Here is a 14,034-nt window from a genome sequence, read left to right as displayed (position 1 = left end):
TTCTTGATTAAACGCTTATTGGCCAAGTTATTAGCGATTTTAGATATTTTGAGTTTTTATATAAAAAAATCGATTTTTAGTCAGAAATATGAGTGATCACAGATCGAGCTCTTTTTCTTGATTAAACGCTTATTGGCCAAGTTATTAGCGAATTTAGATATTTTGAGTTTTTATATAAAAAATCAATTTTTGTTCAGAAATATGAGTGATCACAGATCGAGCTGCTTTTCTTGATTAAACGCTTATTGGCCAAGTTATTAGTGAATTTAGATATTTTGAGTTTTTATATAAAAAATCGATTTTTAGTCAGAAATATGAGTGATCACAGATCGAGCTTCTTTTCTTGATTAAACGCTTATTGGCCAAGTTATTAGCGATTTTAGATATTTTGAGTTTTTATATAAAAAATCGATTTTTGGTCAGAAATATGAGTGATCACAGATCAAGCTCCTTTTCTTGATTAAACGCTTATTGGCCAAGTTATTAGTGAATTTAGATATTTTGAGTTTTTATATAAAAAATCGATTTTTTGACAGAAATATGAGTGATCACAGATGGAGCTGCTTTTCTTGATTAAATGTTTATTGGCCAAGTTATTAGCGATTTTAAATATTTTGAGTTTTTAAATAAAAAGATTTTTGTTCAGAAATATGAGTATTAGCGAATATGAGAGTTATTAGAGAATTTAGATATTTTGAGTTTTTATATAAAAAATTGATTTTTGTTCAGATATATGAGTGATCACAGATCGAGCTACTTTTGTTGATTAAACGCTTATTGGCCAAGTTATTAGCGATTTTAGATATTTTAAGTTTTTATATAAAAAATCGATTTTTGTTGAGAAATATGAGTGATCATAGATCGAGCTGCTTTTCTTGATTAAATGCTTATTGGCCAAGTTATTAGCGATTTTAGATATTTTGAGTTTTTATATAAAAAAATCGATTTTTGGTCAGAAATATGAGTGATCACAGATCGAGCTCCTTTTCTATATTAAACGCTTATTGCCCAAGTTATTAGCGATTTTAGGTATTTTGAATTTTTATATAAAAAAATCGATTTTTGGTCAGAAATATGAGTGATCACAGATCGAGCTGCTTTTCTTGATTAAACGCTTATTGGCCAAGTTATTAGCGATTTTAGATATTTTGAGTTTTTATATAAAAAAATCGATTTTTGGTCAGAAATATGAGTGATCACAGATCGAGCTCTTTTTCTTGATTAAACTCTTATTGGCCAAGTTATTAACGATTTTAGATATTTTGAATTTTTATATAAAAAATTGATTTTTGGTCAGAAATATGAGTGATCACAGATCGAGCTGCTTTTCTTGATTAAACGCTTATTGGCCAAGTTATTAGCGATTTTAGATATTTTGAGTTTTTATATAAAAATATCGATTTTTGGTCAGAAATATGAGTGATCACAGATCGAGCTGCTTTTCTTGATTAAACGCTTATTGGCCAAGTTATTAGCGATTTTAGATATTTTGAGTTTTTATATAAAAAAATCGATTTTTGGTCAGAAATATGAGTGATCACAGATCGAGCTCTTTTTCTTGATTAAACGCTTATTGGCCAAGTAATTAGCGATTTTAGATATTTTGAGTTTTTATATAAAAAATCGATTTTTGGTCAGAAATATCAGTGATCACAGATCGAGCTCCTTTTCTTGATTAAACGCTTATTGGCCAAGTTATTAGCGATTTTAGATATTTTGAGTTTTTATATAAAAAAAATCGATTTTTGGTCAGAAATATGAGTGATCACAGATCGAGCTCTTTTTCTTGATTAAACGCTTATTGGCCAAGTTATTAGCGATTTTAGATATTTTGAGTTTTTATATAAAAAATCGATTTTTGGTCAGAAATATGAGTGATCACAGATCGACCTCCTTTTCTTGATTAAACGCTTATTGGCTAAGTTATTAGCGATTTTAGATATTTTAAGTTTTTATATAAAAAAATCGATTTTTGTTGAGAAATATGAGTGATCACAGATGGAGCTCCTTTTCTTGATTAAACGCTTAATGGCCAAGTTATTAGCGATTTTAGATATTTTGAGTTTTTATATAAAAAATCGATTTTTGTTGAGAAATATGAGTGATCACAGATCGAGCTCCTTTTCTTGATTAAACTCTTATTGGCCAAGTTATTAGCGATTTTAGATATTTTGAGTTTTTATATAAAAAATCAATTTTTGGTCAGAAATATGAGTGATCACAGATCGAGCTCCTTTTCTTGATTAAACGCTTATTGGCCAAGTTATTAGCGATTTTAGATATTTTGAGTTTTTATATAAAAAAATCGATTTTTAGTCAGAAATATGAGTGATCACAGATCGAGCTCTTTTTCTTGATTAAACGCTTATTGGCCAAGTTATTAGCGAATTTAGATATTTTGAGTTTTTATATAAAAAATCAATTTTTGTTCAGAAATATGAGTGATCACAGATCGAGCTGCTTTTCTTGATTAAACGCTTATTGGCCAAGTTATTAGTGAATTTAGATATTTTGAGTTTTTATATAAAAAATCGATTTTTAGTCAGAAATATGAGTGATCACAGATCGAGCTTCTTTTCTTGATTAAACGCTTATTGGCCAAGTTATTAGCGATTTTAGATATTTTGAGTTTTTATATAAAAAATCGATTTTTGTTCAGAAATATGAGTGATCACAGATCGAGCTCCTTTTCTTGATTAAACGCTTATTGGCCAAGTTATTAGTGAATTTAGATATTTTGAGTTTTTATATAAAAAATCGATTTTTTGACAGAAATATGAGTGATCACAGATGGAGCTGCTTTTCTTGATTAAATGTTTATTGGCCAAGTTATTAGCGATTTTAAATATTTTGAGTTTTTAAATAAAAAGATTTTTGTTCAGAAATATGAGTGATCACAGATCGAGCTCTTTTTCTTGATTAAACGCTTATTGGCCAAGTTATTAGCGAATTTAGATATTTTGAGTTTTTATATAAAAAATCAATTTTTGTTCAGAAATATGAGTGATCACAGATCGAGCTGCTTTTCTTGATTAAACTCTTATTGGCCAAGTTATTAGTGAATTTAGATATTTTCAGTTTTTATATAAAAAATCGATTTTTAGTCAGAAATATGAGTGATCACAGATCGAGCTTCTTTTCTTGATTAAACGCTTATTGGCCAAGTTATTAGCGATTTTAGATATTTTGAGTTTTTATATAAAAAATCGATTTTTGGTCAGAAATATGAGTGATCACAGATCAAGCTCCTTTTCTTGATTAAACGCTTATTGGCCAAGTTATTAGCGATTTTAGATATTTTGAGTTTTTATATAAAAAAATCGATTTTTAGTCAGAAATATGAGTGATCACAGATCGAGCTCTTTTTCTTGATTAAACGCTTATTGGCCAAGTTATTAGCGAATTTAGATATTTTGAGTTTTTATATAAAAAATCAATTTTTGTTCAGAAATATGAGTGATCACAGATCGAGCTGCTTTTCTTGATTAAACGCTTATTGGCCAAGTTATTAGTGAATTTAGATATTTTGAGTTTTTATATAAAAAATCGATTTTTAGTCAGAAATATGAGTGATCACAGATCGAGCTTCTTTTCTTGATTAAACGCTTATTGGCCAAGTTATTAGCGATTTTAGATATTTTGAGTTTTTATATAAAAAATCGATTTTTGGTCAGAAATATGAGTGATCACAGATCAAGCTCCTTTTCTTGATTAAACGCTTATTGGCCAAGTTATTAGTGAATTTAGATATTTTGAGTTTTTATATAAAAAATCGATTTTTTGACAGAAATATGAGTGATCACAGATGGAGCTGCTTTTCTTGATTAAATGTTTATTGGCCAAGTTATTAGCGATTTTAAATATTTTGAGTTTTTAAATAAAAAGATTTTTGTTCAGAAATATGAGTATTAGCGAATATGAGAGTTATTAGAGAATTTAGATATTTTGAGTTTTTATATAAAAAATTGATTTTTGTTCAGATATATGAGTGATCACAGATCGAGCTACTTTTGTTGATTAAACGCTTATTGGCCAAGTTATTAGCGATTTTAGATATTTTAAGTTTTTATATAAAAAATCGATTTTTGTTGAGAAATATGAGTGATCATAGATCGAGCTGCTTTTCTTGATTAAATGCTTATTGGCCAAGTTATTAGCGATTTTAGATATTTTGAGTTTTTATATAAAAAAATCGATTTTTGGTCAGAAATATGAGTGATCACAGATCGAGCTCCTTTTCTATATTAAACGCTTATTGCCCAAGTTATTAGCGATTTTAGGTATTTTGAATTTTTATATAAAAAAATCGATTTTTGGTCAGAAATATGAGTGATCACAGATCGAGCTGCTTTTCTTGATTAAACGCTTATTGGCCAAGTTATTAGCGATTTTAGATATTTTGAGTTTTTATATAAAAAATCGATTTTTGGTCAGAAAAATGAGTGATCACAGATCGAGCTCCATTTCTCGATTAAACGCATATTGGCCAAGTTATTAGAGAATTTAGATATTTTGAATTTTTATATAAAAAATCGATTTTTGTTCAGAAATATGAGTGATCACAGATCGAGCTGCTTTTCTTGATTAAACGCTTATTGGCCAAGTTATGAGCGATTTTAGATATTTTGAGTTTTTATATAAAAAAAATCGATTTTTGGTCAGAAATATGAGTGATCACAGATCGAGCTCATTTTCTTGATTAAACGGAATAGTTGGAAACAAACACAACTTTAGTTAGGTTGTCATCCATAATTAATTTGATTTTGAAAATTTTATAATTATAAACTTTTCTTGAGAACTTTGCTATTAAAAATCAGCTACAATTTCCATTACAATCAATTCGTAACACCTATAAACAGATTTTAAGAATAGAAAATATCAAAAAAATTTAAATATAATAGTAGCTACGTATCATTGACACATTAAACAAACGTACTAACCTCCTTTTTACAAATTTTGTTTCAAATATTTATTTAAATCAGTTATTTATATTTTTCCTTATTTGATAAAGTTTCTAATTTCCTAAAAGAAATTCTTTGGCGACATATAAACATTCCTAAAAGGATAAGTATGGGAGAATCAAACTTAATAGTCATTTATTTCGATTGCCAAAGCATTCTAGAATAGTATGATGGGAACGCCAAGGATAACATTTCAAGTATCTGAAAAGTAACAAACATTATCAGTTTATTTTCGCTTTTTCAATATTTCTTTAGCTTTTCATAAATTTTATTAATTAAACATGCAATAGTTTATCAAAAGTTAAAAAATTTCCGTTGGTTCCTCAAAATTTATGCCAGTAATATTTTGAATAAACCCCATATAGTAATATAATCTAACATAGACGGCTGGAAAATTTTGCTCACACCTGTTTACAGCCACAAAAGAATTAATGCCAATTTGTACAAAACTATCGTAATCGTTTAGCCAAACCAAAGCACCTCCCGAATCACCATCGCAAATTGAGGTATAACCGCTCGTACAAATATGTGTATCCATGGCCAAATCGTCACCAAAAACTTCTGCACAACTAGAAGTATTAACAATTTCCACTGGAGCCCATTGTAAGATATCAGGAAGTCCGTCATCTTCATCGTCTAGCTGACCAAATCCTGTAATAATGGCTGGAGTTCCTATAAAATCATGCTCTGCCTGGGCACAAGTTATCAATTCAATGGCTTGTATGCTGTTGGAAAAGTTTAATGCTTGTGGTAGCTGAATAAGTGAAATATCATGGTGAAAGGTTTCTGCATCAAAGTGAGGATGTTTAAAGATTGCTGTAGAGGTCATATTAATATCATCATTGTATAGGTCTATGGTGCCAAATACCAAAAAAACTGAGGTGATGTTGTTAAAACAATGAGCAGCGCTTAAAACCCAGCTATTGGAAATTAGAGAACCACCACACAGCAAAACATCAAATTCATCTCTCTTTAAAAGCACATGCCAAGGAAATTGATTTACTGCGGCCTGTGATCCTGAAATAATGCGTTCATTCTAAAAATAAATTTTCGAAAAAAAAATTGATTTAAACTTTTTATAATTTGTTTTAACAAAAACTTACAGTTGCTATTGTTTGAACTTGTTTTATATATAATGTGAATAAAACCAATAAAATGACCACTTGATACAAATATTGAGTCTTCATGTTTAACAAATTTTAAGTATTTTGTTGCAGATTTTCAAATAGACTGAGACCAACTTTCTTTGTGTTTTGTTTTAAACATTTAAAATTTGTTTTGCTTCCAAGTAGTGAAATATTTAATTGTTTTTTTAACATAAATTATACATTCGTTAAGGTTTTTTTAAAGCATTTTTTTCTATAGTTTCAAACACTTTGAAGTCATAGACATTATAGTTATTTATTATTGATATTTACTTTAGTGTTTTTGTAATTTGTTATTTCTAAAATATTAATTTGCTTTCTTATTTAATATTAGTTGCACCGACCGGCTTCGCCCGATAGCATTTAATAATGTTAGTTCTTCAAGTTTCACCTTCTTATTTATTTGCAAATAAAATATCTAAATTTGTACTGCATACTTTAGGGAGCTTTTTTATTACAGCTGACTGAAATAAAAAAAAAAAAAATTTCAGAGTTTTACGCGGAATTTTTGAATTTTTTATTTCTTTACAAACCATCTCCTGAAAATTTTGAATCGAATCAAAAAAACAGCCAAAACGCTGCAGCCGTTCTCATGTGATGCCATTACATACATGGACCATTTCATTTTTATATATATAGATATTTTGTATCCCTTTAGTTGATCGCCCCGGCTTCGCCCGGTAGCATTTACTAATGTTAGTTCTTCAAGTTTCTCCAACCCACATACACCTGCCTGTTCTTATTTATTTGCAAATAAAATATCTAAATTTGTACTGCATACTTTAGGGAGCTTTTTTATTACTGTTGACTGGACTCACAAAAAAAAGAATTTCCGTGTTTTACCCGGAATTTATGAATTTTTTTCTTTACAAACCATCTCCTGAAAATTTCGAATCGAATAAAAAAAAATCTCAGCCAAATCGCTCCAATCGTTCTCATGTGATGCCATTACATACATGGACCATTTAATTTTTATATATATAGATATTTTGTATCCCTTTAGGTTGTTGTTGAAGCAGCAGTGTTTGCTGAGTTGACAGCCCTTGGCCGAGTGAACTCGGGTCATTCCGGTGCGTAGAACCGGCTGTCGTGGGAATGATCCCTTTAGGTTGTCGTAACAGCTTAAACTATACAATATTCTAATCTGGGGGTTCTGCATCGAGGTCAATTCCAATTAACTGCGCTACTTCAATTTTGTAAGGTAGGATTGGCAGGGCAGTTGAATATGTGGGGGTATCATGGGGACCCTGACCACATAAAGGGCATACATTTGGGAGGGCACGGTCTTTGCGGCATTGATCATGTTGCTTCATTCTGACCGACCTCAGTTGTGCCAGATTGAGCTATTCTTGTTTTCCGTGGCAGGTTTTTCCCCGAGTCTGCTATGCGAGTTGGACGACCTCCAAGTAAAACATTCCTCTGTGAATGTCGTTAAAAACTGCTGTATACGAATTGCTATTCAATGGATGCTGTACATTTCATTGTATGTTTTCCTCTTATACACCAAGATCCTTCTTGACATGTCTCGGGGGAGGCTGCAACTGTGTAATGTTGAAGCTAGGATGGCTCCCCTGGTGACATTGCAGTAGGAACAGTTTAGACTTTACGTTGTATTCCATTACAGCAAGATTCTTTGTTTCCTCGTGTAGAAGGGGTTCCAAGGTAATGTGCATGTAGCCTGTTACAGTCCTTAAGGCAGCATTTTACGAGCTTTGAATATTTCTCCACTGGTAATCACGCAGCGAAGGAGTGATGGTTACTAATTTCCTAAAAGAAATTCGTTGGCGACATATAAACATTCCTAAAAGGATTGTGATGGGAGATTCAAGCTTAACAGTCCTATATTTCGATTGCTAAAGCATTCGAGAACACAATGTTGGATTATTGTTCTAACATAACACCAAGGATAACATTTCAAGCTCCTAATAAGTAGATATTCCACCATATATCAGCAATTATCGATTCCTTTTAACAAACATTATCACTTTATTGTCACTTCTTCAATAATACTTAATCATTTCATTAAACTTAAACACAGTTAAGCAATTTCCATTGCATCCTCAAAATGTATGCCAGTAATATTTTGAATAAAATCCATATACGAAGACAGTCTAGTATAGCCGGCTGGAAAATTTTGCGTACACTGGTTTAAAGCCACATATGAACTAATGCCAATTTGCACAAAACTATCGGCATCGTTCAGCCAAACCAAAGCACCTCCCGAATCACCTTGACAAATTGACATATTCGTATCATTATAACCCCGGGCGCAAATATTTGTAGCCGCAGCCAAGTCTTCACCATACACTTCGGCACATTTAGAAGTATTGACAATTTCCACCTGAGCCCATTGTAAGGTATCAGGAAATGCCACCTCTTCATCGTTTAGCTGACCAAATCCAGCAACAATGGCTTGAGCTCCTATAAAACCAGTGGCAGCCAGTGCAGTAGTTACCAATTTAATGGCTTGTATGCTGCTGGTAAAGTTTAATGTTTCTGGTAGCTGAATAAGTGCAATATCATTGTTAAAGTTTATTTCATTGTATTGAGGATGCATAAAGATTTCAGTAGAGGTCATATTAATGTCATCATTGCGTAGGTCTATGGTGCCAAATACCAAAAAAACTGAGGTGATGTTTTTAAAACAATGAGCGGCGGTTAAAACCCAACTATCGGAAATTAGTGAACCACCACACAGCAAAACATCAAATTCGTCTCTCTTTAAAATCACATGCCAAGGAAATTGATTTACTGCTGCCCGTGTGCCAGATATAATGCGTTTACTCTGAAAATAAATTTACCAGATTTATTATTTAAACTAATTTAATTTAGAGGAGCCTGGTTCAGAAGCACAACTGGACCTACGTGTGATTTTTATACTAAAATTTGAAAATTGTTTTCTGGATGTGTTTCTGAATCAGTTCCCTTTAATTTTTTTAGAATCAGCTTAATTATGAATAAAAAATTCCTCGGGAGTTTGTTCCCCGGGAGTTTTTTCCCATTGAATTTGAATAGGAAAAATGAGAAATGGGGAAAAACTCCCGGGGAATTTTTGTTTCATAATTGGGCTGAATATTTTTTAACAAAAACTTACAAATGTTATTGTTTGTGCATGTATTACATATAACGTTCCAAATATCATTAAAATCCCCAGAGTATACAAATAACAAGTCTTCATATTGAACAATTTTAAAGTATTTTGTAGGAGATTTCCAATTAGCTTGATGGCTACAGCCTTTCTGCTTTGTTTTAAACATCGTATGATTCTTCCAGGCCTCTATATTAAAATTTTTAACCATAAACTTTCAATTCGTTAAGCTTTTTCATTATTTTTGTTTTGTCTCATTCAGCAAAACAGACTTTCAAGTCACCATATTTGTTGTTAATAATGTTCCCTCTCTTCCATTTCAGATCTCTTCATATTTCATACAAAATCGTGGCTTCTCCTTTGGCATCAGTGACGTTACACCCAGTGCCCGTTTGCTGGAGGAAAAACAAAAGCTTCTGGAAAAAGGTTATGCCAAATGTGACGAGTATATATTGGAAATGAAAAAGGGTACACTACAATGTCAACCGGGTTGTACGCCTGAACAGACCCTAGAAGCTGTTATGCTGCGTGAATTGTCCACTATACGTGAACAGGCGGCTAAAATATGTTTCCGTGAATTACATCCCACCAATAGTGCTTTGATAATGGCTTTGTCTGGCTCCAAAGGTTCCAACATTAATATATCCCAAATGATTGCTTGTGTAGGACAGCAGGCCATTAATGGCAAGCGGGTACCCAATGGTTTTGAAAATCGTGCTCTGCCACATTTTGAGAAATTTTGTAGGTTTTTCATAAACAAATATTTAAACGTACATATACTAATTTAATATTTAAATTATTTTTAGCCGCCATACCGGCAGCCAGAGGTTTCGTGCAGAATAGTTTCTATTCCGGCTTAACACCCACCGAATTCTTTTTCCACACCATGGCCGGCAGAGAAGGTCTGGTAGATACTGCTGTCAAAACAGCAGAAACTGGTTATTTGCAAAGACGTTTGGTGAAAGTAAGTGGTAAATGTTGAAATTCATGAAAACTTAATAATTTATTTAAACTTGTTTTTTTTTAAGTGTCTGGAAGATTTGGTGGTGCATTATGATGGCTCTGTGCGCAATGCTATTGGCGAAATTGTTGAACTTATTTATGGTGGTGATGGTTTGGATCCGGTCTTTATGGAAGTCAGAAATAAACCCGTTGATATGGTAAGACAATTAAATCACTTGAGAGCCGTACATCCGTATCGCGACGAAGAACCTTTGCCCGCCTCTGATATTATTAACAAAACCCAGGAGATTTTGAAAGAGGACGAATTCACCATGAGCCGTAAAGATTTTCAAAATGAAGTGGTGTAAGTTTTGTGTTTTATTCTATATAACAGCATCTCTATAGGAAAATTTGTATATAGCAGTTTTGTCTATAGAAAACTTTGTGTATAACAGTTTTCTCTATAGAAGAATTTGTGTATAACAGTTTTCTCTATAGAAAAATGTATGTATAACAGTTTTCTCTATAGAAAAATGTGTGTATAACAGTTTTCTCTATAGAAAAATGTGTGTATAACAGTTTTCTCTATAGAAAAATGTGTGTATAACAGTTTTCTCTATAGAAAAATGTGTGTATAACAGTTTTCTCTATAGAAAAATGTGTGTATAACAGTTTTTTCTATAGAAAAGTGTGTGTATAACAGTTTTTTCTATAGAATAATGTGTGTATAACAGTTTTTTCTATAGAAAAATGTGTGTATAACTGTTTTTTCTATAGAAAAATGTGTGTATAACAGTTTTTTCTATAGAAAAATGTGTGTATAACAGTTTTCTATAGAAAAATGTGTGTATAACAGTTTTTTCTATAGAAAAATGTGTGTATAACAGTTTTCTTCTATAGAAAAATTGTTTTTTCTATAGAAAAATGTCTGTATAACAGTTTTTCTATAGAAAAATGTATGTATAACAGTTTTTTCTATAGAAAAATTTCTGTATAACAGTTTTTTCTATAGAAAAATGTCTGTATAACAGTTTTTTCTATAGAAAAATGTCTGTATAACAGTTTTTTCTATGGAAAAATGTCTGTATAACAGTTTTTTCTATAGAAAAATGTCTGTATAACAGTTTTTTCTATGGAAAAATGTCTGTATAACAGTTTTTTCTATAGAAAAATGTCTGTATAACAGTTTTTTCTATAGAAAAATGTCTGTATAACAGTTTTTTCTATAGAAAAATGTCTGTATAACAGTTTTTTCTATAGAAAAATGTCTGTATAACAGTTTTTTCTATAGAAAAATGTCTGTATAACAGTTCTTTCTATAGAAAAATGTCTGTATAACAGTTCTTTCTATAGAAAAATGTCTGTATAACAGTTCTTTCTATAGAAAAATGTCTGTACAACAGTTTTTTCTATAGAAAAATGTCTGTATAACAGTTTTTTCTATAGAAAAATGTCTGTATAACAGTTTTTTCTATAGAAAAATGTCTGTATAACAGTTTTTTCTATAGAAAAATGTCTGTATAACAGTTTTTTCTATAGAAAAATGTCTGTATAACAGTTTTTTCTATAGAAAAATGTCTGTATAACAGTTTTTTCTATAGAAAAATGTCTGTATAACAGTTTTTTCTATAGAAAAATGTCTGTATAACAGTTTTTTCTATAGAAAAATTTCTGTATAACAGTTTTTTCTATAGAAAAATTTCTGTATAACAGTTTTTTCTATAGAAAAATTTCTGTATAACAGTTTTTTCTATAGAAAAATTTCTGTATAACAGTTTTTTCTATAGAAAAATTTCTGTATAACAGTTTTTTCTATGGAAAAATGTCTGTATAACAGTTTTTTCTATGGAAAAATGTCTGTATAACAGTTTTTTCTATGGAAAAATGTCTGTATAACAGTTTTTTCTATGGAAAAATGTCTGTATAACAGTTTTTTCTATAGAAAAATGTCTGTATAACAGTTTTTTCTATAGAAAAATGTCTGTATAACTGTTTTTTCTATAGAAAAATGTCTGTATAACAGTTTTTTCTATAGAAAAATGTCTGTATAACAGTTTTTTCTATAGAAAAATGTCTGTATAACAGTTTTTTCTATAGAAAAATGTCTGTATAACAGTTTTTTCTATAGAAAAATGTCTGTATAACAGTTTTTTCTATACAAAAATGTCTTTATAACAGTTTTTTCTATAGAAAAATGTCTGTATAACAGTTTTTTCTATAGAAAAATGTCTGTATAACAGTTTTTTCTATAGAAAAATGTCTGTATAACAGTTTTTTCTATAGAAAAATGTCTGTATAACAGTTTTTTCTATAGAAAAATGTCTGTATAACAGTTTTTTCTATAGAAAAATGTCTGTATAACAGTTTTTTCTATAGAAAAATGTTTGTATAACAGTTTTTTTCTATAGAAACATTTTCGTATAACAGTTTTTTCTGAAGAAATATTTTCGTATAACAGTTTTTTTATAGAAAAATGTTTGTATAACAGTTTTTTCTATAGACAAATTTGTGTATAACAGTTTGTTTATAGAAAAATTTCTGAATAACTGATTTTTCTATAGGACAGTTTTTTCTGAAGAAAAATTTTTGTACAACTGATTTTTCTATTGAAAAACTTGTGTATAACAGTTTTTTTTCTATAGAAAAATTCTGTTGAAATATTTGTGTATAACAGTTTTCTCTATAGAAAAATACGTGTATTATTTACAAAATTCTTTCATTGTTTACAGCACTTTCATAGAAAAAATCTCTGAGAAAATCACTAAGGTCCAGGAAAAATACAGCCAGCATCCGAAATTGGGCCATGAGGTAGAGCGCTTGTCAGAGGGACAAATACGCACATTTATGCGTTGGGTCAATGACAAATACAATAGAGCTGTTACCGAACCCGGTACAGCGGTAGGAGCTGTAGCGGCCCAAAGTATTGGTGAGCCGGGCACTCAAATGACCCTGAAAACTTTCCATTTTGCTGGTGTAGCTTCCATGAACATTACCCAGGGTGTGCCACGTATTGTGGAAATTATCAATGCCACCAAAACCATATCGACCCCCGTTATAACAGCTGAAATTGTAAACAATACCAGTATGGAATATGCGCGCAAGGTTAAGTCGCGCATAGAAAAGACTACTTTAGGTGAGATTTCTTCTTATATAGAAGAGGTCTATAAGCCGGATGATTGTTATTTGGTGGTACGTTTAGATTTGAATCGTATTAAAGTGTTGGGCTTGGAAATTAATGCTGAAACTATAAGATATTCGTGAGTTTTCTTACTATTACTATACTATTTAAAATACAGTATTAATTTGTTTCCTTAACTTTTCTTTTAGCATTTGCACTTCGAAATTACGCATTAAACCGGCCTTGGTAGATATTATGGGCTCTTCCATTATCATTGTGCGCATTGATAGCTCCAAACATGGTGCTGCCTTAAATGCCGAACTTCAACGTTTATCCGCCTCCATACAAAATGTGGTGGTAGCCGGTCTACCTCATATTTCCCGAGCCGTTATAGCTATTGATGATTCTCGCCTGCCCGCCACTTATAAATTGTGTATAGAAGGTGCTGGTTTAAGAGATGTAATGGCTACATATGGTGTGGTGGGAGCCAAGACCAAAAGTAATAACATTTGGGAGGTCTATAATACATTGGGCATTGAGGCAGCACGCAGTACTATAATGACCGAAATTACCGATGTCATGGAGGGTCATGGCATGAGTGTGGATCAGAGACATATCATGTTGCTGGCCAGTCAAATGACTTCGAGAGGTGAAGTGCTGGGTATTACCCGGCATGGTTTGGCTAAAATGCGTGAAAGTGTTTTCAATTTGGCTTCGGTAAGTTTTAATACTTAAAACTTTGTTTAAACAAGTGAACTAATATTTTTTTTTTTATATTAT

The 14,034-nt window shown here is 31.0% G+C and overlaps 3 protein-coding genes across 3 annotated transcripts in view; 1 reads left to right on the top strand and 2 right to left on the bottom strand.

The window, feature by feature from the left end:
• The window catches only part of Polr3A (RNA polymerase III subunit A), a 31,463-nt gene that overhangs the window by 17,144 nt on the left and 285 nt on the right, over positions 1–14,034 (top strand). The window contains exons 5-9 of the mRNA XM_065510205.1: positions 9,518–9,935; positions 10,001–10,158; positions 10,223–10,500; positions 12,866–13,393; positions 13,464–13,971. Of these exons, the coding sequence (XP_065366277.1) occupies positions 9,518–9,935; positions 10,001–10,158; positions 10,223–10,500; positions 12,866–13,393; positions 13,464–13,971 (1,890 nt within the window). The remainder of the gene's footprint in view (positions 1–9,517; positions 9,936–10,000; positions 10,159–10,222; positions 10,501–12,865; positions 13,394–13,463; positions 13,972–14,034) is intronic.
• On the bottom strand, positions 5,263–6,186 carry LOC135956653 (chymotrypsin BI-like). Its single transcript, XM_065507204.1, has 2 exons — positions 6,065–6,186; positions 5,263–5,997 (listed from the first exon to the last, which is right to left on the bottom strand). The coding sequence occupies exons 1-2, from the start codon at positions 6,146–6,148 to the stop codon at positions 5,263–5,265; spliced, it is 819 nt and encodes a 272-aa protein (XP_065363276.1). The 5' UTR covers positions 6,149–6,186.
• LOC135956652 (brachyurin-like) lies at positions 8,145–9,372 on the bottom strand. Its single transcript, XM_065507203.1, has 2 exons — positions 9,201–9,372; positions 8,145–8,891 (listed from the first exon to the last, which is right to left on the bottom strand). Exons 1-2 carry the CDS (start codon positions 9,282–9,284, stop codon positions 8,145–8,147), a joined length of 831 nt encoding a protein of 276 aa, XP_065363275.1. The 5' UTR covers positions 9,285–9,372.

Source organism: Calliphora vicina, chromosome 4 (assembly GCF_958450345.1).
Source record: "Calliphora vicina chromosome 4, idCalVici1.1, whole genome shotgun sequence".
Lineage (NCBI taxonomy): Eukaryota > Metazoa > Arthropoda > Insecta > Diptera > Calliphoridae > Calliphora > Calliphora vicina.
Note: the sequence above shows the minus strand (reverse complement) of the source record. Positions and strands in the feature narration are given on the sequence as shown.